Below are 26,369 nucleotides of genomic sequence, written 5' to 3'. Positions count from 1 at the left end.
TTTCAGATGTTCTGATATCTGACCAAGGAGGATGATGTGGTAGTTTTGATGGGAGACAAGGCAAGACTACAAATCTTGGAACAACCATTTACTGGCTGTGTGGTCTTGGGCAAGTTTCAGTATTTCTCTCAGCTTACTAGGTGGAAAAATGGGATAACAACATCAGACTCATCAGATGTTGATTACAGAAGCCAAAGATTCAAAATGTTAATGTAAGTAAAGCTTCATGTACTGTGTGCTCCTCATAAACATAAAATTCAAATGAATGTTAAACGCATCAATTCAGCCTTTCCCATAAAAAATGTTGAATAAAATAAAACAAAAAAAAGTAAAAAGTAAAAAGCTTCCTAAACTTAAAAGGAAATTTAAAGTAGGTCTTTAGTTTCTGAGAAAACAGCTTATTACACTTTGGAAAATCATTTCAAAAACTAAAGTTTTCCTTTTAGCTATCTTGGAATTTTTTTTCTGTCAAGAGCCTCTTCTTTTCTTATATTTTCGAGATGTCAGTAAACCTATTGTGCTATTTTGCTTGAGCTAAAGTAACAATTAATTACCTACCTGCAACTACTAACTTGTGAGTAAAATGAAACAATACATTACTTCAAAATTTTTATATTTATCTTTACAACTACAAAAGGTATCAAATATAAATGAAGCGAAGTATTTAAGGCAGTAACGTATTACTATTGCCCTGTATTCAGTGCAACATGAATCAGGTACCACAGCAAAATGAACTATATAGTTACTTTTAAAAGGATGGTGAAGAATGTAAATTGTATTCATTCATCATTGTCATCCTAACATGCCAAGAATGAATGGAGAAGGAAATCTAAACATCAATGTTCCTGATTTTTTTTCAAGGGTCAAATAATAATGCTTTAAAAATAAGTCTATAAACTAAATGAAGGTTTCCTATTCTACAAAATACAGCGATGAGCTACTGGTTCTATATGAGACCCAAAACAAAATCCCCAATCTTAGTTTTAAGGTATCTTATAGATTAATAAATTGTAAGAATTCTTTTAGTAAAGTTCACTAAAGAAGAAAACTATGATGTTTTATATCAGATATCAAAGCTTTTTTGGAAAAGAAGATAAAATAGGTCTTTCAGGCTAAGGAAGTATCTTGAAAAAGAAAGGACATAGGGAAGAAGATAGCACTTTTACCTTCTCAGACACTAATATTAATGGGGTAAAATTTTATAATATTAACATAGATTAGTTATCTATATTAATCTGACATAAATGTGCTTGTATTTGATATGCAAGATCAAGTGTCTAGAATCTGTAATTTTTTGCATTAGTAAATTAACATGTATTTGGATCATTTTGAAGGACATAGACATAAAAATGGAATTTTATAATAAGTATTTGCTGCTTTATATTACTGTCGTAACAAACTCAAACTAAACATCTACTCAATCAGACCAAAATAGCTTTGTTTTAAATGTCTTTGTCAAGAATTTGAGAGACATTTCACAAATAAAGCTAATGTGATGTTTATCTCAAAGATACAAGAAGACACAGATACACAGATACATCTAAAATGACAACAAAATAGTCTATCATAAAAAATTCTGGGACATGGATATATCTCTCCTAGGATAATTAACACAACTTGGGTTTCAAACTATCAACTACTTCCAAAATTCTTTCAATAAATTCTTATCTGCAGCCCATTAAACTTATATAAAAATATTAACATTTGCATCAGTTTCTTCATATATAATTCTCTTGAGCTTTTTATGTTACTATTTTAAATGTATACATTATGAGGTCTTCTTCATGGGGAAAATTAGGATATATTCAGAACATATACTTATATGGGGAGGTGGGGGTGTGGGGGAAACAGGTGATGGGGAGTAAGGAGCACACTTGCTGTGATGAGCACCGGGTGTTGTATGGAGGTGGTGAATCACGATACTGTACACCTAAAACTCATATTACACTATCCGTTAAATAACTGGAATTTAATTAAACTTTTAAAAAATCCACTTATAAACCAAAAACAAAACAAAAAGGCTCTCTCTTTATTGTTTCTGATAAATAGTTTAAGCAGATTCTTTAAAAATACAAAATGGATCTTCCCAGGCTCATGGTTCTTCTTGGTGGAGAACAGATGGGGCCAATGAACAAAATCATGTAGGTGACAAACTCAACAGAGGTTGGAAAGTTACTATTCCCTACTACTGATGCTATAAACTAATGGTTGAGACTGGTACAGGCCCCTCCAAGAGCAAAGCTGGTTTTCAGTCAGCATTCTTACTACTTACCCAAGATTTTCACCAGCAAAATCACAATTTCCTCCAGGCCATACTTCCATGTCTTAATCACAGTGAAACTCACCCCCCTCCCAATACTCCTTATGCTCATGTCCTGTTGCAGGCTTCCTCGGTGAAAAGGTCAGAGGCAAGGAAACATTTGCTACCTTGATGTGCTCCTGGAGCTGAGCCTGGTGCTGCCGTGTCAAGTTCTCATGCTGTTTCTGAAACTCTGCAATCAGGAGCTGCTTCTGGATTTGCTGCTGTTGCTGGATGAGGAGTAATTCTTGCTGCAGCTGCTTCTCGCGGACAACAGGATCCACCACAGGCATCATCATCCTGAGGTCTGTCCTTAGGTCTAAAGGTGAGATGGGCTCTAGGCCCACGGGAACTTCTGATTTCACATCCACTAGAGAAACAGGAGGAAAAAAAGGGGGAAGGGACATGAGAGCGGATAGGAAGTTAGTACGTTGATTTGCAAATAAACAAAAAATAAAAGACATTATACTCTATACAAGAAATTTTATGAAAACAAGTGTAGTTATTTTTTACAACAATGATAAAAGGTCTTCAGTTTTGGTAAAAATGGACCCTATGCGAATTTTCACCCAGCAACCCTCATGAATCTTCTAAATTTCTCTTTTCAAAGAGATAAATCCAATTATTTCCTGGTATCAAAGTCATTCATAAAACTTACGCTAGTGGACCACTTACACAAGTCAGGTCGACTTAGGACAAAAAAATGCTACTCTATTGAAGAAAAGATGCCAAGTTATAATAGAGAAGCTTCTATCACAACTCAATTTCCACAGCTGCAAGTGTGTTAGTTTGTAATCAGAGTCAGAAGATATATTAGAAGATATATTCCTCAAGAGTTAAGGAATTCCTTAAGAATTAAAGCTTTCAACAATGTATCTGCAGGGCTGCTGGACCTGGCAAAGAAAAAGTACAAATCTTCATGCTAAAATGTTGCAAATGGTGAGTAGATTAGTTAATCAACCACAACTATGGTGCCAGGTCTAAACATGAAGATGTGAAAGTCGCCAGGTCTCTATGTGCTGTTTTTTCAATGATGATAATCTGGATTTCAGTTACCTTATTCCTAAAAATAAGTAAGGCACAAAAATGGCAAGGAAGCTTAAAACAAATCAAACCACCAGTGGAACAAAGACCAGATGAGAATAATTAATTTGACAGGAATAATTATAAGGTATTTAAATTTTAAAAAATTAGATAATGTATATAAAATTCTTAGCACTACTTCTATCAGATAACTTGTAGGACAGTATAAGCGCAAAAGTTCATAGACATAGTAGATAGGCAGTAACAACATGGAATTGTTAAAAGGATTAAATGGGATAATCCACTCTAAGGATTCACAACATATAGCACATATCTCAATAAATGCTCTGGGTTTTCTTTAATTATATAAAAATGGAATTTTCTATGCATGAAAATAAATCAACACTGTGTGGCTAACGAAAACAATATTAACAGCAAGGATGCAAATAAAATTATATGAGATTCCCATTTAATACTAGAAATTAAAAACATTAAAACTTTCAGAAAAACGAAAACAGAAAAAAGAAAATAAAGGAATATAAATAAACAACTTTTATAAGTTTACCTTTACTAGTAAAGAAATGCAAATTTACGTCAAAGTAAGGCATCATTTTCCAAACATTAAGTATCATTTATATGATTCATGTATATGCATATGTGTGACGATGCCCCATTGTGTGGTGTAAGCATATGGCCAAGTAGATAATTATAAATTTCAAGTGGTTCTGCCAAATGGCTTAAAACTTCTGAAAAACAATTTGGTGATATGTAGGAAGAATCATTAAATATTCTACCATTTGATTCAGGTTTGCCAACTGCAGGAATATATCTTAAGGAGACAATAGTAACAGGAAAATATAGTTCAATGTCATACTTTTACTGAAGTATTATCATTTTAATTGAAATCCACCAACTACAAGGAATGTCTAAGTAAAATATGTCACATCCATATGGTGGAAAAACACACAATCATTAAAAGTAATGTTTATGGGAACATGAAGAATGCTATTACAACATTAAGTGAAGAAACAGTAATAAAAGTGACATATACCCTCTGATAACTCTTTAAATAAATATAACTTAAGTCAATATACATTTACTAAGAATCTTAAATTCCAAGGCTTCATTCTAGATGTTAGGTTCAGTAAGAAAGCAAAAAAGACAAAAATTCCAGCCCTCTTACAGCATATATTCTAGTGCGTTTTTAACTGTATTAGTCTCTGAATTCTTGTAGCGAAGACTGGGGAGATACAGAACAGAAGATCGTTGTATTTGGGGTGGAAATAGAAATAATTTTCCCTTCCTTACTTTTCTGTATTTTTCCAAATTGCATCTAATGCTCTGACTACTACTGTAAGTACTTAGATTTGTAGATTCCAGTTTGGAAACTACAAAGTTAATTATGTGGATTTAAGAGCTATTTTCAGTGAATCGAGAAAGGCTAACAAATCTGTCTACAGAACTTAAGTCTGCAAATACTAAATGAAACATTAATGTCCTTACTTATCACTTGAATTGCATGTGCCTTGTACAAGGCACGTGGTATGCACCTGTGGGTAGGGTGGAGGGGGGCTGGTATCAATCTTGGGTTGCTAACACTGGTCACTTTTCAACTTATTGATCAGAAGCTTGCATTGATGGTACTACACATGTCACTGTAATGAAAATTGTAAAACAATTTATTAATAAACCATAGTTTGGTGGATGGTGTCTTCTAAAACACTGATATTCATGAAAGGAAAGATAGTAATTGTGACAAGTTTGGGATTAAATGAGGATGATGGCCTGTAAGATTTCTTAGTTGCAATGTCTGCTGTAGAACTTTCAATCAAGACTCTGGAGTAACATGAGATTTTGAGCATTAATTTATAGAGTTGGCATAATTCCAACTAAAAGCAATGACTTTTAATGATGTATTTCATTTTTGCATTAAAAAGGCCAAACTACAGCCCCCAGTGTTTACACGGAAATCCCAATAAACAAAGGTCAGAATTTAACCTGATAAAGACAAAATGTAGAATTTCAGGAGACCCCGGGGTCTCTTCTTGTTGGCATTCTTCTTATCTATAAACTGTGAACATCAAATCCCTAAAAACCCCCTCCCCACAAAACAAGATAAGGGGGGGGAGGGAAGTCCCAGAACTCTCTAAAACAGCTATTGTAAACCTCAAAGGGTAATTTGACTTCTTAACCTGCTATCCCAACAGAAATGATTGTGTCTAACTGCTTGCCTTTGTTCAGAGACTAATCACTAAATTGTGAAAAATCACCCTCAACTTACAAAAACTGCTCTTGATTATAAATAATTGCCCAAGACTGAGAGAAAGCGGCAAGCAAGATCCCAGTCTTTCATCCAATTTATTCAGCAGCAATCCACATTCCATTTGTCTAGACTAAATATAGTAGCGTTTATACAAGAAATCAATAGTGCTTGCAGAGAGGAGAGGAAAGGCATGAATATTTCATCAAACTCAGAGAGAAATGGCAATCAGCAAACTGATGGTTCTGTGTAGGTCATCTTTGGCCTGCTGGATTAGTTCTGTTACCGGACAATAGCTCATCTCTAGCTAATCATAATCATATCGTAACCATTCTTTCTATTTTTAATATTAATTGCATTGTGGGTGACAAAGCCTCATCGTATTCCAAAAGAAATGATGGATTTTTCTTACAGCGTCTGTGACAGGCTAATAAGCCCCCCAGGAGCAATAATAGTAACATAAGACCAGGGCTGAGTTTCAACAAGTTACAGTCACTTTCATATCACGGAATGTGAAAGAAAGGGCATTGTCCACAGCTGCTGTATTATCATAACTAGAAATAATCAACTTAAAAGGAAAAATTAACAGCCAATTTTGACAGTGAGGAAATGGAATCATCTCTATTCATAACATTTCTTGTCTAGGAACATGCAAATTCCTTATAAATTACTTAGAACAGGTGCCAGTGATACATAAGTTAGAAGTTGATGCAACAAACTGTAGTTATTAGTAGCACTAGTTATAAACAAATCATGTTTTCTTAACAGATCTCAATTACTTTAGCTCAAGACCTCATAACTTTATTTGGAATCACTATGTTTGTCTGAGATTTCAACTGCACACCAACACATATATATGTTGTATTTATATTATTATTCTAATGCCAAATGCCCAGTCAGAACATTTCCAAATATATATTAACTAGTCTTAATTATCACTTTACAAAAAGCCCTGTTCACTCTTTCTTCAGTGTCTTTCTTGTTTCTTTGATAGTTATTTCTTCTGTTTAGCATTAATCAACTCAAGCAATTTTGTTTTAGAATTAGTTTTTAGTTTTTAATGAACGTGGAAACAAAACTCCCCTATTTCAGAATAAAAATCCTAGATCATATAGATGTGTATAAAAATCACATTTATTTGAGCAACATACATACATACCCCGTTTCTGGTTGTAACTTAATTTTTTCAACAAATTTTTAAAAATATTTTTTGAAGTGTTAATTCAGAGTTCGAAGGATAACCTTGTCACCAAGGAGTATTTAAGTCTTCACTTTAGATACTGTTATTTATAGCACAGGTAAGTAGGGAGAATTTTCATATGTTCAAAACCAGAAATCTCTGGTTAATCTTTGTCAGCAGACTTACAAACGAGAATCCATTTTCTTTTTTTTTAAAGATTTTATTTATTTATTCGACAGAGACAGAGACAGCCAGCGAGAGAGGGAACACAAGCAGGGGGAGTGGGAGAGGAAGAAGCAGGCTCACAGCGGAGGAGCCTGATGTGGGGCTCGATCCCATAACCCCGGGATGACACCCTGAGCCGAAGGCAGACGCTTAACCGCTGTGCCACCCAGGCGCCCCTAGAATCCATTTTTTAAGACTGTTTTAAGTGAACGATTTACAAACCCCACAGATGGAAAAATTCGAAGAATGCACAATTTTGACCATTTACAACTATCACAACTATGGCTGAAGACTTCATGCTGCTCCTCTGAAGTGAGATCTCAAAGCAGCAGAGTGCAAACTACAGGTTTGCACAAACAATTGGCACAGGCACAATCTCACACCCAATTTGTATGCGTCAACTCAGCTAAAAATTAAAACTTGAAGAAAGGCAATAAAAACTAGGACCATGTTTATCTCAGTTAATAGTCATAGTTACAGCAGCTACAACTCGGGGTAGAACATCACCAAAGCTGCCTGGAGCCAGTTTACATGGAAATTAAGTTCTTTATACCAAGGAAATGGTTGTCCATAACCAATGGCAAGTGGACATATGAACTACAAGTGCTAGATTTGGGGAGGAAAAAATGTTGCTCTGATCATTTGATCAGCTAACATAAGCAGTTTTCATTGTGAGCCTTCTTGAAGAGAAACTGAAGAGGTCTTGGGGTATGTGTAGATGACAATCTGTAAGTAGCACATCACAGTCTTTGTCCTAACTATAGCACTGTCTGTCAATCCCACCATGAGCAATCTTAAGAGTTTGCTCTGCAATGGGGCATGGATTCTAGCTTCACTGCCACTTCCTTGTCATTGGTAATTTTGATCACTGAAGATAGTTTTTTTCAGGTAGAATCCATGGGTTTTGGGAAATAAATAGAAGAACTCAAGTCTTTTTCTTCCCTCAGCTCCATGAACTTGATTTAAACCCATTTAAATCACCTCAATATTCCCTTTTCTGAAATCAGCTATTACCTCCCACCTCCTTCTAAAAATGTTTTGGAACTACACATATACAGTTTTGTAACTTTATTTACATTTTTACTCCTTATATCCTGTTGGTTATATCAGAGCATAAAGCTATCTGATGCTTGTTTGTATCTTGCTTGAGTCCTGTGTCTCAATAACTGAACTGCAGCACAAATTCTTAAGAAAATATCAGAGACTACTTAGGGCTGTATGTATCTAAAACAACATTGTAGTCATTGCTTTCATGTATCATCAGGTTAACATAATTGTAGTCATTGCTTTTATGTATCATCAGGTTAACATAATTTTTCATTAATTCCTTTATTCAGCAAGTATTTGTAAAGCCCTATGAAATAACAAAAAAGCTTTTAGTTAGCAAGAGAAGTAAGGAAAGCCTTCAGAGAGCTCATATTTTGCTGCAGAAGATCAAACCATGAACTTATGTAGAAAACATGATACATGAAAGGCAATGATATTGGTGTTTCAGAATCCCACCTGGGCCCTCTTCTATTTTCTCCCCAGGACTCTCCGTGGTCAGGAGAATCACATGGGAATTAAATTAGAAATACATGTGTACACAGTCACACATATACACATGCCCAATTAAAATCCTAAAGCAATTACTTATTAGGTCTTTATGACCACTTGAATTTCAGATAAATATTATCTGACTGTTTAAATTACTGATAACTGAATGCGTTTCTGGCAATAGTGAGAAAGTATTTAAGAAAAAAATGACCTCAAATATTTTTCTATTTAATGTGTCATTTCACATTTCCCAGATCCCAATGTACCCTTAAAGCTCAGAGTACTGACAGGTGACAACCACCAAAGTGGGGTGGGAACCCCGAGTAAAATAAAATTTACCCCCCATGCTGTTTGTCTCAGCGGGGATCACCAAGAACAGGCCACGGTGCAGAATTACCTAAACAAGAAGGCTTAATTTGTAAATGATCGCCCCATTTATATTATCAGAAAATTAGGCCAGCATTCGGTAAGCTCAGAAATTTTTCCTCTCGAATTTGAAAAAGAATTAAATTACTAAATTTAAATAGAAAAGAATAAATCCTCTTAAAGTTATTTAATCAAAATTCTTTAATGTTTTATCTAAAATAGCCAATAATTGATTTAAAAATTTTTTAAAGATTTTATTTATTAATTCTTGAGAGATGGAGAGAGAGAGAGAAGGAGGCAGAGGCAGAGGGAGAAGCAGGCTCCCTGCTCCACAGGAGTCCAATGCAGGACTTGATCCCAGAATCCTGGGATCACAACCTGAGCAGAAGGCAGACCACTTAACCCACTGAGCCACCCAGGCACACAACCAATAATTGATTAAAAAAAAATACAGAACACCCTTTATTGAAGGCTTTTCATTAAAATGTGTAGTATCCTTTCTATCTTGGAAAGCACATTTTCTCTGAAAAAGTAAATTAGTAAATCTGGGTGTGCCTAACATCAAACATGGGAAAGGGGAAAACAAGTCATACATACTCAGTCTGATGACAAAGCTGCCCAAACTTCCCTTCAGTAATACAAATATTCCTAGCTGATTTTCCACTCTCTCTATTTATGATAGCACCATCATGAACTAAAAAAGAATTAGGAAATTATCAAACACGAAAAGAATAATTTTTTATAACAAGAATTATTTAAATTGATTAGTCCGGAAATACAATTCTTCCTCAAAGTGATTCTGTTCAAGTTATACATGTTTTTAGTTTCTCCAGTGCACGAATACATGACATAAATGAAAAGAAAATAAATGCAAGAAGCAATCTGGGCTTTGATTTACTATTCTCTTATTTCCCAGGGGTCTGAACAGGAAACAAAAATAACCACAAATGACTAAAATTTCAGTAGGCCTTGAAATATCAACATTTAAGTTAAAGAAAGCTAACTTTTTAATCAAAGCCTTACTATTTTGATTTACTTAATTCAAATTCCCTCTCTGCAAATATGCTTTTGAATTAAGCAGTCATAACAAACCATAACACAAACATGAATTGCCAACTCATTTGTAATACCCACTTAGTTCTAAACTATTGCAGTGTTTGTTCCTCACTAGTTGAGAACCAAGTAAAAGCTTCATTGAGCTTCTTGCAGTATGGAAACAAGATCAAGCCAATCTCTGGGACTTCCAGGTAATAGGAGCTAAGCACCTAATCCGTATTATTTTGTAATTTGAGATAAAAAATTTAACCTGACATAATAATACCTGTAAATGAAACCTTCAGTAGATGAGAAATTCCAGTGTTTTAAAATAACCCAAAAAGTTATTTATTTAGCCACATAGAACACTCATTACCTGGGACGAGCGAACTGACTTCTCCAAGAACTACAATGAAGGGGGGACAAACTGTTTCCTTCCCATATATTTTCCTACAACTTATATGTTCTTCTAGGTTACAGATAATTGCTCAATTGTTACTGTTTGCAAAGGGCTAACAACACTTCCTTCTTATTATGAAAACCTAATATTTGAAACAGCAGATTTCCTTCTAACTCCGTGTTCTAGGCCGTCATCTGATGTGTAAAATAAGTTTAATTCATAAGTTTCAGTTTAATGAATACTGATTGACCAAAAAGCTCTCTTAGCAGATACCCCTCCTTAACAACACTCCATGTCCCAGTTACATTTGTTTAGTCAGCAAATACAATTTTTTCAGAGAATGTGTTCCCACTCTTTTATCAGGAAGCCTTGTTTGCAAAAATATGTAGCTCTATTCTTTTTTGATGGAGAAAAAAGAGCTTTTATTGGTTCTTGTATCCTTCCAGGAAAGTTACCTTTAACCAGTAAAAAAAAAAATATTTCAATCTTTCTGAGAGTTCCAATGCTTGACATATTCAAGACAACAGCATGTATTAAAAGGTGCAGGAAAGCAGGAAGGGAAAAAGAGCAGAAATGCCAGGCATGATGCTTCCCTTCTTTTCCTCTTTAATCCAAACCATGTCTTTTCCTTTCTACCCTCTAATCTTCAATCCTGGGAAAGGGACTAGGATTTCAACCAATGCACTTTTTTTTTTTTCCCTTCTTCTCCAGGTCTGGGTTGTTTGTTAAGTTCTGAGGAAATCTTTATTACAAAACGAAAAGTCTTAAAGTCCCACTAAAACCTTCTAATATAGGATCGCACTGGCTTTTAAAAACTTTTCTTTAAACAGCTGGACACTTTCTGCAAATAAAATCTTAAGAATAGCCCCAACATATAAAAGCAGCATAAGCGCAGCTCTTCAGCAGGAACCGATGTCTCACCCACTAGTTTCCGCTCTGGCTCCTTCCCCTGGGAATCCAGACTCCAAGGAATTCAGTTTGAAAATCACTGTTCTAACTGCATTATTTCTTTATTTGCTAAATTCAGATCAGAGGCAAATTACATTACTGTTCCTCGTTCAAAGAACATGCATTACTGTTTTATGGAATTATGGGAATTTGGAATTTTTGAATTGGAAATAATAAAGTTTCACTTTGTACATACAATTTGTGGGGAAAAGTAAATGTTAAAAAATAAAAAATTCATCTAACGTTGCATAATTTCAAATCTAGCCAGACAAATGCATTGGCACCTGTGTTTATGTTATTGCCACATGGTGGCACCACTTTTGCTCATAAGTAGAAATACCCACTATCCTTTGTCAGGAAGCACTTTGAATACGTGAGTTTTAAAATAATTATGCAAGCTTGGAATTATGCAAAGTTTTCAGGGCTTGAGCATTCTAATAAAATGTGACTTCCCTATGCCGATTCCAAATTTGGCTTTCTAAACTTGGTTAAGAACAAAGATACCATAATGTTAGTCAGTCTGGAGAGTGGCTTTCTTTTAATTTAAATTATGAAGCCAACACCGATACCAGCACTTTTTATGTGCCAAACACTGTTCTAAATGTTTTATAAAATAAATGTTAATGTTAATCCATTTATTCTTTTGTACAACACTATGAGGTTGGACTCTCTGGTTACCTATGGGGTAGACACGATTATGATTCTTACTCACAGAAGAGAGGAACGGAGGCCACAGAGGCACTTTGCCAAAGTCACACAGCTACTAAGTTGTACAACAGGAATGAGAACAGACACCATTAAGTTCCAGAGTCCATGATCTTAGCCACTCCACTCTTACTCGTGAGTTCTGCGAAACAGGTATCCAGTTTAATCTCTATGCAGTTGGTGTATACCATAGTATAAATGAGACTGAAAAGTTTTTTGTTTAAACAGTATCGCATATTTTTATTTTTAGAGGTCAAGAGAACCATTTACTTGTAATCGCTAATACATACAATAGAGAGATTTGTAGTAGAACACATTTCTGCATATTTTGACACATTTGTGTATTTTCAGGTGAGCTCAAAGCTAATACATACAATAGAGAGATTTGTAGTAGAACACATTTCTGCATATTTTGACACATTTGTGTATTTTCAGGTGAGTTCAAAGCATCTTTCCTAACACCTGTGTTTTGATGCTTTTTTAAGAAACAATTCTGTATTTAGGAAGTGCAAATTTGGTATTTCATCCTTTTCTTTTAGATATAGAAAATTTTGTTGAGTCTAGACAATTTTTTTTTAAAGTCATCTAACTTTCCAATCTGAATCCACTAACTCACAGGTAAAGACTGCCTAATAATGAAGTTATCTTTAGTACTTAATTAACTAAACCCCCTTGGATTGTATTAGAGGTGGAGATACTGACTCATAATTAACTGTAAATAGTGTTAATGAGATTTAAATATGTTGTTCATAAATTTTTAGATTACTTTTTTAATTGAAGAAAGTAAGTAGTAACAAAAAGGAAGAGGCAGCTGTTTTTTGACAGTGTGAGAAAAGATTTGACAGGATAGACTGTGGTGGTTTACTTTTTTTTTTTTTCGATTTCAGGGCTTTTTTTTTGGTGTATGATTCCCTGTGCCTTATGAGGGATGATCTCTAGCCATTAAGGCACAACTTAGAAGATACGTGGAAGGGTCTACCTCAAAGAAGGGCCTGAAGAAAAATCTTTTTTTTTTTTTTTAAAGATTTTATTCATTTATTTGACAGAGATAGAGACAGCCAGCGAGAGAGGGAACACAAGCAGGGGGAGTGGGAGAGGAAGAAGCAGGCTCATAGAGGAGGAGCCTGATGTGGGGCTGGATCCCATAACGCCGGGACCACGCCCTGAGCCGAAGGCAGACGCTTAACCGCTTAACCGCTGTGCCACCCAGGCGTCCCAGGCCTGAAGAAAAATCTTACTGAAAATCTTACAGAAAAGATTTTTTCTTACAGAAAAATCTGATTACAAAATATATATATATTTATATATATTTCCTGTTTCTGTGCATCAATTAAAGACCTTCATAATCTGGCATAAGAAAGTGTAGTAATTTTTCTCTGTTGGTTTCTATTTAATTAGATGTCATTAAAATTTCTATTTCTGGTAGAACTCATAGTATCTGTTTATAGGAATGGCCTGTATTCAGAGAGCTGTCAGCATTACAAAACACTTCTCAATATTTTAAGCACAGCTTTGAGAAGATCAGCCTACAACTTGAAGTGGTACACTTTGTACAAAGTGTAAGAAACAAGCGATTTAAGGGGCGCCTGGGTGACTCAGTCGTTAAGCGTCTGACTTCAGCTCAGGTCATGATCCCAGGGTTCCGGGATCGAGCCCCGCATTGGGCTCCCTGCTCAGTGGGAAGCCTGCTTCTTCCTCTCTCACTCCCCCTGCTTGTGTTTCCTCTCTCACTGCCTCTCTCTCTGTCAAATAAATAAATAAAATCTTTAAAAAACAAAAAAGTGATTTAAGGTATTAAAAATAAACAGGATTCTGTAGAGCAGGGGTCAGCAAATCATGGCTCATGGGCCAAACCCAGCCAGCCCCCTCATTTTTTACCACCTATGACCCAAGAATGACTTTCACATTCTTGAATGGTAAGAAAGAAAAGAAAAGAGAAGAGAAGAGAAGAGAAGAGAAGAGAAGAGAAGAGAAGAGAAAGAAAAGAAAAGGAAAAGAAAAGAAAAGAAAAGAAAAGAAAAGAAAAGAAAAGAAAAGAAAAGAAAAACATGTGAAGATTGTTTGGAATTCAAACTCCAGTGTTTTCATAAAGTTTTATTGGAAGACAGGCCCTCTTATTCATTGGCACACTGGCTCTGGCTGCTTTTGCACCACAAAGTCAGGGGTGAGTGCTGCAGAGGGAGGATGGCCTGCAAAACCTAAAATATTTACTCCTTGTCCCTGACAGAAAAAATCTGTCCAAACTGCTGCAGAGAATCTATAGCCATTTTTTATTGTCACACAGTGATGTTTCTCTGTGATAATCAAATTTCTAACCCGCCTCTCTATTCTCTACCCTACATAATTAGGAAGCAGAAGAGGCTGGCAAGGAAAACACCATGTAAAAGAAGCTCTAAGTATCTTCATTGGATTGATATATTAGTTTTAGGCTTTGTTGCTTGTTCTTCGCATTAAGCGATTAACTGGAAAACAAAAATATAAATAAGCACGATGGCATTTTTAAGTGAGCAATATGTGCTGAGCAATAGTTTTCATTTTTGCATGAACTCTTTTCATGTCGTACAGCAGCCTTATTATTATCCCCAGTTTACAGGTGATAATAAGGAACACTAGACAGGTTTAAGTTAATTTTTGCAAGATCCCATATACATCTTTTTTTTTGAAAGTGCTATTTTATTTTGCCTACTTAAATTCATGGTAAATATTAATTTAGAATGATGTTAAATGAAAGTCACTTTATGATATTCCATACTAAACAATTCAGGTAGGTTTTCCTTTTAATTCGTCTCTTTTCCATGAAGCAGAGATAACATATCTCACGTGAAGCTAGATCTAGAACAAATATTTGTTCAGTTGAAATTTCTTTTAATAAAATAAAGAACATAGACTGCTCCCATCTGCGTAGCAGTTGCTATATAATTTTAAATGTGTGTGTGTGTATTCAAAAGACCAGTACATTTGATAGAAAACAACATTTGAATGAGTTTAGGAAAGGAATGTTTAGAAATTACAGGATATTGTGTTTATTTGACATTAAAATTTTTGTTAATAATGTGTGGGTTGATTTAGTTTATACTGAATATTTTAAAACCTTGAGGTTTTAAAGAAACATCACATGTACCTCAAAGCTGCAATAATACTACAGCAAGGTTGGCTATTATGCCCTGGTGATAGATCTGCAGCCAAACCACTACAGAAATTTGGTGCCTCAAACAAAATAGCCCTAGTAGTTAGCACTGTAAGGAAAAAAAGAAAAAAAAAAAACTTATGGAAAAAAATAGTTACCCAAATGTTCTTCCAGATATTAATGTAATTTTAAATTAATGTAACCCAAGATCATAGGAAATACATTGCTAATCATAGAGCTTTGCAAAGCCATTCTGAATCCAATGGTTTCAATTTTATTTTCCACAGAATTCGTAACATAATGTAGATCAGACTGGTAGAGGATTTTCAGCAGCTTGAGAACTCATTTGTTAAACAAAAATTTAAGTTCTAGTTTTTAAAAAATGCTGCAAATCAATGGTTTGGAATTTGTAATCATTGAAAGACATTTTAAAAAGTAAATATTGCCTTGGTGAAACAAAAGATGTAAGAGAGAGCAAGAAATAGATGCAATTTTTATTTGTCCTAAGAGAAATGCACTTGTATAGGGGTTACTTAGGTTTTCTTTCCCTGCCAGGGTAGGGGGGAGAAGGAAGGAGCTAGAACCCCATGTGATTCCTTAGATCAGTAAGGAAATTCAACCTGCTGAGTTAGGCATGTGTCTGTCCGATTTATGTAGGCTGTTCAATTGGGTTTATTCGTCTCAAGGTAAAGTTGGCAGGAGGCAGGATTTAGTCAAAGCCAAGGTTCAGAAATTTCTGGGCATGTCTGGAGAGCAGGTGGGGCTGGCACAGCAGATGTCCATTTGCATAAAAGACTAAGGCACCTCCTAAGAAGAACTCATCTTCAGAAAAGAGGAAGCCAGGCCTGACACCCTTGACCTGATAACCAAACCTCAGGGCCTGAGGGATTCTGATTGTGAATACACAGTTCCATACCTTCTCTGTACACCCTCACCTCCAAGTCCCAGGGTACAAACCTCATTTCCATCTTTTATGCTATTCTGAAAATGTTTTCCCCAAACTCATTGGTAAGATCACATTGTTAAAAACATGTCTGTGTTTTACCTGACTCCGTCATGGGACCCCGTTGTTTTAGAGAACAAATCAACGTACAAATTAATCTATCAATCTTCTTTCCTTCACTGGCTCATGCCCAATATCTTGCCAAAGGATAGAAGCAGAACATGGTAGAAAGAGAACTGAGTCTGCCGTTCTAATCTTGCTCACTCTATTTCTGTGCGACTTGGGTTCCTCATGTAGAAAACAAACAAAGCAAAGAGGCTGAAGTGATGATTCTCAAGCCTCTTTCTAGTGCCAAAGCTTTTCTCTCCCCACCCCCAAATTATATAGAATATATATTAGTCTCTACAGAAAGTCTATCTCATGAGGGAGGCAATTACTGTTGGCCTTCACTGACCTCCTTGGGTAAATCAATCACCAGCAGAGCAGGTTCTGACCAGAGAAAAGAAGGGGTCTTAGGAGGGAAGAGAAAAACTCCTACCAAATAGGAGAAAATGACAGAGAATGGAAAATAGAAACTCCTTTAGAAAAGGTTTATCTAATTAAAAATTACCCAAGGGCAAGCTTTGCCGGAGATACAAAACCCAATTATGGTCAGAATTGTTTTATTCCTTGATTGTGGTGTTTGGAAACTTTTCCTCAAACCCTCCATTGTAAATAGCAAAACATTACTTTCCATTTTCTGTTTCAATGAAAACATATCTTTTTCTACAAGAGTTGTCTCTCAGTGGGATGTAAGGAACAAAAATACCTATATTTTGTAATTCGTTGCTTATAAAAATAAGAATAAACATTTTCCTCGCTTACGAGTGCTACTGTAGAGCAACATGATACCCAATTTGAGAGAGATCGGGGTATGTTATTCTAATTCTATGAAATGTCATGGATATCGAAGGCACTCATATTGCTTAATAAAGTCACAGGACATTGCCAGTAATTAGGAATTAAAAAAAAAAAACTAAAGTTGAAAAGTAAAACTGAAAAAAATTACTTACAATTTAAATATCTTAGAATTTCCTTTTTTGGTTAACATAAAAAGATGACATTACTTACAAAGTTTCACAGAAGTAACATTAAAGCCTTATCACCAGTTTATTTTTATTATTTCAGTGCATTTAGAGATGAACCAAACCTTTCTTTTTTAACTAAAACATCCCACCCCACCCTCCCCCCAGCAAAGTATCCTATACCGTCCAAAGCATTTGGTCCTGTTTAATAGCTAAAAACTCTTTTTTCCCACCTCTCTCTAGTTTGGCTCCAAGTCAATACTGTTTTTCTCATTCCAACTGTTTTGGACATATGCTGGCCCAACTAACAATGGTAAACACAGCAAGCTGTCTCTGATATGGTGCTGATTAAGTCATCTTGTGAGCAAGCAGAGTTTGGATGTTAAGATGCTAAGAAAGAAATTACTTTCAGAAATTCTCCTCCCTTTGAAAAATATTTAGATTCTCAATTTTAAATTATATGATAAACAAATGATGGGATACTTTGAAAACTACATTCATTCAAAGTCAGCTTAAGCATTTGAGATACAAAGGAAACTAAGACATGCTCCTTTACAGTCACAGATTTTACCGTTGAAAAGGATAAGGGGAAGCATAGGGAACAGTGGAACCCAAAGGCGAGCTTAAAAATAAGAGAATGGCATTTTCTATGTGTTACAGGAAAAGAAGGTATGAAATTAAAATGAAGAATACTTTGAATTTTATTTTAATATCCTATTAGTAAAATATTAGTACAAAAGTAGTGTCTTAACCAAAAGAATTAAGAACAAAGACCCAACAAACACCATAAGCATGTGGTACAAATAACTGGAAGGAATGTAAATATGGTAGTGCATGTAATTGTTACTCAGAATTAAAGTAATTACTTTTTAAAATTCAGCATCTTAGATTCAGATGTTTTTGTATGTTAGAACTGAGCACTTATTTTTCACTTAGCTTAAATTCCTATATGATGACTTCCCCTCGTTATGCAAATAGAATAGATAAAACCAAATTGTAAAATAAAGCCAGGAATATGTCTTCTTTAAAAATGCCTATGTCAGGGCACCTGCGTGCCTCAGTTGGTTAAGCATCCAACTCCTGATTTCGGCTCGGGTCATGGTCTCAGGGTTGCGAGATCTAGCTCTACATCAGGCCTTGCGCTGGGCATGTAGCCTGCTTAGGATTCTCTCTCTCCCTCTGCCTCTCACCCCCCAATAATAAAAAATAAAAATAAAAAAGCATATGTCTTTGGAAGCCTAAGAGGAATAGGCAAGTCAAAAAAAGGACCATTTCAAACTTGAGAAAATTATAGTATCTCATTTGTTGATCCATAAAGCTCTCACCAAGTTACTACTATTCATAATTTGACAGCCATGAAAGCAAGGCAGATTAATTCATTTATAATCACAGCTTTTTTCAGTTGTACTCTTACAACTTAACTGAGTTTTCTTTCTTTTTTTTTTTTTTAAGACTTTATTTGTTTGAGAGAGAGCACAAGTGGCTGGGGGGGGGCGGTGAGGGGCAGAAGAGAGAGAGGCAGAAGCAGACTCCCCATTGAGCAGGGAGCCCGACACAGTGCTCTAACCCAGGACCCCGGGATCGTGACCTGAGCTGAAGACAGACACTTAACTGACTGAGCCACCCAGGAGCCCTACTTAACTGTTTTATTTCCAAACTATGTGGGCCCTGAACATAGAAAGGTGAGGACTTGTTGCTATAAAAATATTTACAGTCTAAGTAGGGTGGGAATCTAAGGGAAGAGAATTGAGAAAATGTATGAATGGTATAGAATATGATAAAGGCAATACTATCTGAACAGATAATTAGCGATCTTGATGGGTGCCAATTTTTGAGAGTTTTCTCTGAGAAAGGTATTGTGCTAATAAGCACTTTACATTATGAAATCACAGAAAGAGGAAAATATAATCTGTCTGTAGGGGTCATAAAAAAAACTTGTGAGTACAAGATATTAGAGGCCAGAGGATGGGGAAACAACTAGAAAGCTAACAGCAACAACAAAAGAATACCACAAGAAAAACATTTAATAATTAGGGCTACTCAACACAGAATAGAAAGAAAAGGATGATGCATTTAAGACATATCTTCAAGTATAGTCAGCAAGATTTGAAAACCAACTGGATAAAACAAATAGGAATTCTTTTTATAGTATCACTGATATGTTTAAACTATGGTACGGAGTTATGGTGATACTGAATTTTTTATTTATTTTAAAATCAGAGAGCAAAGAAACATAGGATTTTTTTTTCTTAAAGGAGCAAAATCTTTTGACAACAAAAATGGGAGCCCATAAATGACAATAAACTATTTTCTTAGTCACAGAAGTTTCCTAATTGTACAAAGCCACATTGCAGTAGGTTTAGAAATTCTTGGAAACTTTGGATCAGTAAATACAATCAGACTAAATAAAGTTCAGTAAAACATGAGCTACATCAAAAAAGAATAAAATTATTATTTTTTAAAGAATAAAATTGTTAGACAAAAGAACTGTGACACTTGTACATGACATTATAGATCATTTGGAAAGAAATTCAAGGAGATCTAAATAAATGGAAATACATCCCATGTTTATTGATTAGAAGGCTTAATAATACTAAGAAATAATACTCTCCAAATTGATTCAGATTCAATGCAATCCCTACCAAATTCCTAGGTTTATTTGTGTGTTTGCAGGAATTGATGATCTGATCTTAAAATTCATATGGAAATGGAAACGAATAGCATAGCAGAAATAATCTTGAAATGAAAATACAGTGCAGAGGACTCACACTTTCTGATCTCAAAACTTACCACAAAACTACAGGAATCAAGACAGTGAAGCACTGGTATAAAGACAGATATGTCAACCAATGAAAGAGCACTGAGTCTAGAAACAATGCCTTACATTTATGATCAATTGTTTTTTGACAAGAGTATTAAGACAATTTAAAATAAATAACTAGTCTTTTCAACAAATGATGCTGGGACAATGTGATATTTAGACACACAAAAAATGAAGCTGGTATCTTACCTGCCACCCTACACAAGAAATGAACTCAAAATGCGTAATAGTCTTAAATGGAGAGCCAAAACTATAAAGCTCTTAGAAGACAACATAAAAGTAAATCTTTGTGACTTGGATTAGGCAATGGTTTCTTAAAGAGCAAAATCAAAAGCACAAGTGAAAAAAATAGATAAATTGGTCTACCTCAAAATTAAAATGTTTGTGCTAAAATAGTAACATCTATTCTCAGAATGGAAGAATATCTGATAAGGGTCTAGTATCCAGAATATATCAAATAAGCTTGTAAGAGTTTAAACTAGACACTACAAATACAAATGACCCAATTATAAAAAATAGACTAAGGACTGAAAAGACTGTTCTTCAGAGAAGGTATAAAAATGACCAATAAGCACTTGAAAAGACACTCAGCATCATTAGTCTTCAGAGCAATGCAAATTAAAACCACTGTGAGATACTTCATACCAACTAGAATGGTTGTAATCAAAAAGATTATAACAAGTGTTGACAAGCACTTACGATCCAAGTATTCCATTCCTATGTATATGTAACAAGAGAAATGAAAAACACATCCACACAAATACTGGTATATGGATGTTAATAGCAGTATTAGTCATAACAGTCAAGAGATAGAACAACCCAAATGTTCATCAACTGATGAACTGTTAAATAAAATGTGGCATATCCATACAAAGGAATATTATTCAGCAACAGTAAAAATAAATAGAGTATTGATACGTGCCAACATGGATGAAAACATTATGCTGAGCAAAGGAAGCCAGTCATAGAAGACCAAATGTTATATGATTCCATTCATATCAAATATAAAGAATAGGTAAATTTATAAAGACATAAAATAGATTCGTGATTGTTTATAGCTGGGGGGAGTGAAATGAAATGGGAAATGACTGCCAATGGGTATGAGTTTTTTTTTTTTTTTTTTTTTTTTTTAAAGATTTTATTTATTTATTTGACAGAGATAGAGACAGCCAGCGATAGAGGGAACACAAGCAGGGGGAGTGGGAGAGGAAGAAGCAGGCTCACAGCAGAGGAGCCTGACGTGGCTCGATCCCATAACGCCGGGATCACGCCCTGAGCCGAAGGCAGACGCTTAACCGCTGTGCCACCCAGGCGCCCCGGGTATGAGTTTTTTTAAGGTAGATGAAAGTATTAAAAATTAGATTGTGGCGATGGTTGCATGACCCTGTGAATATATTTTAAAAATTGAATTATACATGTTAAATGAGTGAATTTTATGGTATATCTCAATTAAGTTGTTAAAATAATCTAATAAAATTGTCAAAATATACTGAGATCTGAAATAACAAAAAGTTAATATGCAGAAAACGATATTTCTTCATTTCATAAATACAAAAGGTAGTGACTTGAAAACTGTTCTGTTTCCTCTAGAAATTTTAAAGCTGGTTGTTGTCAATGCCTTATTAGTGTTCCTAAATCTAGCTGTGAAGGTTACATTTTTGATTTCATACATACTATTACTAGCTTCTTTTGGAGCAGCTTGTGTGAAAACATCAACTTAAAATGCCACAACACTGACTCCAACTTTTTAACCAAAATATTGGATTTTCCAAGTAAGAGAGAAAAATGATTCATTTTCTTATTCCCTTTCCCCCCAACACTTTGCACTTTTTAGGGCTAACCAATACAGTATATGTAGGGACACGTGGTTGGCTGCATGGGTTCCAGTCTCTTAATTGAAGAACTACTTACTTCCTAATGTCTGGAGGAGAGGATAAGACAAGGTGAGGTCCAGGTAAAATTTTTCAACATGTAATTTGAATTCCAGGGCCTTCCTTTCTGCCCCCTGTCTTCTCTTTAACAACCCCTCTCTCCTCACCATGCTCTATCTCTGACTCTAGGCAAGCTGAGTCCTATGGTCACCACAATTCTCATGTCATCGAAATATTTCACCTTTGTCCATTTCCCCTCTATCAAAACACAACTGGCCCTCAGCGAGGTTGCTTCATCACAGTATGCCTTCAACAAATACAAAATGTTGATTATGTGTTAATCACTACATAGAGTAACAAAACATTGAACAAGGCACAAAGTTGGGGAAAAAATATTCAGTTACACTATGGTGAGGAAGCAAAATATGAGAAATATGCAAAGGCCGCCATGGGTGCACTTTATATAGCCAAGTTTTTGAGCTGGGCATATGCAGGAAACATCAAGTCATTATTGTCACAAGAGGTACAGAGAGGATGTTGGTGGCAGAGTGACAAATGTCAAGGGTGGGGAGGAAGCAGAAGCTAATATTACACGACACAGAGCTTGGGACTTTCAAAGTTAACATTTGCTGAATTGAATATACAGTTACGGAAACTGTATTAAAGCCTTTAAAACTATTTTGTTCAGTTAATTCTCGTAATTTTGTAGTCTTTAGTATTACGATTTCCATTTTACAGATGTAATACCAATGTTTAGCAAGGTTATATTCCATGCTCAGAGTCTCTCAGCTGAGAAGTAATATATACGGAAGGCTAAGTCCAATCAGTCTAAGGCAGTTAGGAAATCGTTTTTTATAAATTATCTGGATGAACCTTGAGATTTCCAGAATTAACTTTTAAATTAACTTTTAAAATATCTAACAAATTAACTTTTAAAATTAACTTTTAAATTGACTTTTAAAATAACTAACAAATAAAATACTTGCCTTTTGGAAAGAAAGGCAAAGTGACTAAGACAATGGGGCACAAGGAAATTGTACTTGTCATTATATTTTCCCTTGCATATTTTAGATTTCAGATCACATTGTATACTATCTATTCAAGTGAATAAATAATCAATCAAAATAAGTATAGGAAAATACAAGATTTGGGTCATCCTGACCCATCTTTGGTATTTAAGCTTATACTTAGGTAGTGCACAGCCAGCATTACTGCCTCTGACAAGCAAATACAAAACAAATAGACCTTAAAATGTGATATCTGAATGAAAAAGTACCTCACAGACTAAATAAAAGTTAAAAAGTTATATTCCCAAAGCTGTTACCAAATAGTTGTCTCTATTTTGGCTGAGGCCCCAGGAAAATACGGTGTCAACTACTCCCGCATTTTAGACCACCCATGCAGGACGGCAACGGACTAAACTGAGAACCAGCGAGGGGATCTCAACACTGTTGACTTCTCAACACTCAAAGGTGTAAAAGAGCTGCAGTGAAACTGGCCGAGGAGGTGGAGAAAAGAGATGAGAATTCTTGAGAGAGAGCATGTCAATGTTTTCCCCATCTCTACCCCTTCCTCCCTAGTGACGTAAAGCTTGCTTGTCCCTCACCTTAAGATTAGTGAGAATGGCTTCAAAGAACACACTTAGAGAGCTTGATAGGCTTTCTGAAGTTTTAGACACAGGGTGGACCAGTTTCTGACTCATGTCTAGGAAATCTAATGGATGAAAACCAGAGCTGAGAAGGTAGTTGAACCCAAGTGGGAAAGGATGGAACACCTGATCAATAGGTCTAATGTGTGGGTGTATTGTGGACACCAGATGTGGGCCAGGAGAAAAGACAGTGACAAGACTGGCCTTGGACTGTGATGGGATCTTCCCAGGAGGGACAACTAAACAGTCAAGGAAACGTCAACAAAAATATCCCGAAGATGTACAAGATTGTGCTCAAAGAGCAAAGGAGGTGTTGTAATTGGCCGGTTGGGGGGTGTTTCACTTAGTTCAGGAACTGTGGGTGAATGCACCCACAAGGGAAAAAGCCAGCTTTAATCACCTGCCCAAAGCAAGCTGTCTGCTCACAGGGGAATCCTGCTTTCTTATCTCTCTTCACTGCCCCCTAACTTCACACTTGGATCAAGCTGGTAGAGAAGGGACAAAGGCCCAAAGCTGGGGAAAACAGGGAAGATGACCACACCTCCCCTTCCTAGTATTACGGGTTTATCCATGCAGGTGATCTAAGTCGAGAAACTTTTACTTTGAAGTTTGACTGTTATATTGATAATTACTGAACTGAAACAATACAGGGTTAAAGTGCCTTGAGGACCACTAATTATTGGGGAAGGATCAGAAAAGTCATGGGGCCTCCAGTTTAACATCAGTGTTGGGTCATACTTCTCCTCCAGTATTAGTTTGGGAAGAAGGGAAAGAGATTCAAGTTGGTTTTCTGTTGGCAACCTATGAATTCCACATGCTTCATATCAAAGTTAAAATAGTTGTGATAAAAAACAATTAGCCCAAAGAGGGACTAAAGCTACCTACGACATTGACATTATCAGAACCAAATGTTGGTGTGTTAGGAAAGGCACAACCTCAATTTCCACATTTGTATATGTGTATAGATGGTATATAGGTGTAGGGGTTGGTCCTGAAATACAGTCATGAAATGAGCCCTGATATATAGCTTTTAGATGACCCTGACAGAACAATGCTCTCAGATGTCGTTCTTGTCACCTTTTACCCCTTATGTCTCTCTAGCTCCTTTACTTATCCTGGCCTGTGAAACAAACACCAATAATTGGAAATATACTACATTTAGGAATACATTGTATGCAGCGCCTGGGTAGCGCAGTCGTTAAGCGTCTGCCTTGGGCTCAGGGCGTGATCCCAGCATTGTGGGATCGAGCCCCACATCAGGCTCCTCCGCTAGGAGCCTGCTTCTTCCTCTCCCACTCCCCTTGCTTGTGTTCTCTCTCTTGCTGGCTGTCTCTCTCTGTCAAATAAATAAATAAAATCTTAAAAAAAAAAAGGAATACATTGTATGCTTATTTATTTTTAGTAGTAGGAACATGAGTGTGTTTTCCAAGGATCCTGAAAATAGAATATGCTAAACATGAGAAGAATAGCCATTAATGATTGGGTTAGAAAAGATGACTGGTTACGTGAAGTTCTACATGACAAAGACTATATCCAGTAATTTTGGTTGATTATGAAAAGAAATGCTTTCTATATCTACAGACCAAAGTTTAGCAAATAGAAGGACATTCTTTAAAGAGCTTTTTGAAATGTTTAGAGTGTTTGTGCTTACTTATACCAGGTCTCATATATTGTTAATACGTTTCTAATGTTAGATTCTTTCAAGTTCAGCAGGTGATAAGCACAATTGTAAAAACAGAAATAAACACAAGTGAATGCTGAAATTTAATTAAATATTTATTAAGCTCATAATATGCCAAAAAGCCTAATATGAACTAATAATTATGTGTAAATATATAAAATGTTATCTTCTTGTTTTAAATTCTAAAAGTAACATTATGTTCACGGCAAAATATTGCAACAGAAGAGACAAAGTAGAAGGACAAACTCCCTTTTCCTCACTCCTTACAGCTTACTACTGCTACTAGAAGAAATCCTTATTAACAAATTCCAATTTTTTTCCTGTGTTCTTCATGAAATCTACCTTTCATGAAATGTTTTGTTTCTATCCCTGGTGTCATAGATAAAACATACCATTGCTGACAAGAAGAACAAGTCTAACAATTATATTTTTATTTTCACTTGTAATAGAGAAAACTTAGGAAGAGATGACTTTTAAAATATACCAGAATTATTTAGGTTACATATAAAGAAAAACTTAACCATCTTGCCATTGCTTTAAAGTTGTCAAAGCCCCAGAATAAAACACCAAAAGTATGTGCAGAATCTCCTTTGACCTACATCTGCTTTTTAAATTTTAAGTCAGTATCACATGGAGAATACATCTAGAATGTTGAACTAACGGGACTCCAAAATAGCTTCTTCTGACTTTAAAAATAAGCATAATCATACTATTCCTGAAGTAGCTGAGAATGGGAGCACAGAATATTCTCTCTTCACTTATAACTAAAATGCTAATGATATCCATTAAAAATTGCTCTTGAATCTATTTGGATTCCCAGGTAGATTTTATTGTTAAAAGATATTCAGAACCTCTCTGAATAAACAGTAAAAAAGAGTTTTCTGAATTTACCATATAGGAAGTATATAAAGATGGTTAAGCTCATAAGAAATCAGATAGTACTTATTAGATTTAATTACTCCAAGGAATGATTTATCACATTACCCCTAAAACTGTTCTAAATGAGGTAGAATCCATTCATTTTCTGCTGAAGTATGTAGCATTACCAACAATTTAACAGACACATGAAAATGTGTGGGGAAACACTGAGAAACAGAAGTTTTATTGAGTTAAATATTAAGATAAGTGACAGTAAATTTTAAAATATTCAATTTACTTCCAGAGGAACATTTTTCCATATGTGGCATTTGGCTGCTGACTTCAACACTGGAATGAGACAGAAATCAGGGAACCTAAT

The 26,369-nt window shown here is 35.4% G+C and overlaps 1 protein-coding gene across 35 annotated transcripts in view; it reads right to left on the bottom strand.

The window, feature by feature from the left end:
- The window catches only part of HDAC9 (histone deacetylase 9), a 974,909-nt gene that overhangs the window by 506,638 nt on the left and 441,902 nt on the right, over positions 1-26,369 (bottom strand). For all 35 annotated transcript variants that reach the window (XR_004627984.1, XR_004627978.1, XM_034668867.1 and 32 more), the window contains one exon: positions 2,428-2,669. Coding sequence is in view for 33 of the 35 variants with exons in the window: in XM_034668867.1 (XP_034524758.1) it covers positions 2,428-2,669 (242 nt within the window). In the remaining 2 variants the exon portion in view is untranslated. The remainder of the gene's footprint in view (positions 1-2,427; positions 2,670-26,369) is intronic.

This window comes from Ailuropoda melanoleuca, chromosome 1, assembly GCF_002007445.2.
Source record: "Ailuropoda melanoleuca isolate Jingjing chromosome 1, ASM200744v2, whole genome shotgun sequence".
NCBI lineage: Eukaryota > Metazoa > Chordata > Mammalia > Carnivora > Ursidae > Ailuropoda > Ailuropoda melanoleuca.
The sequence above is the reverse complement of the archived record's forward strand: the minus strand, read 5'-3'. Positions and strand labels throughout refer to the sequence as shown.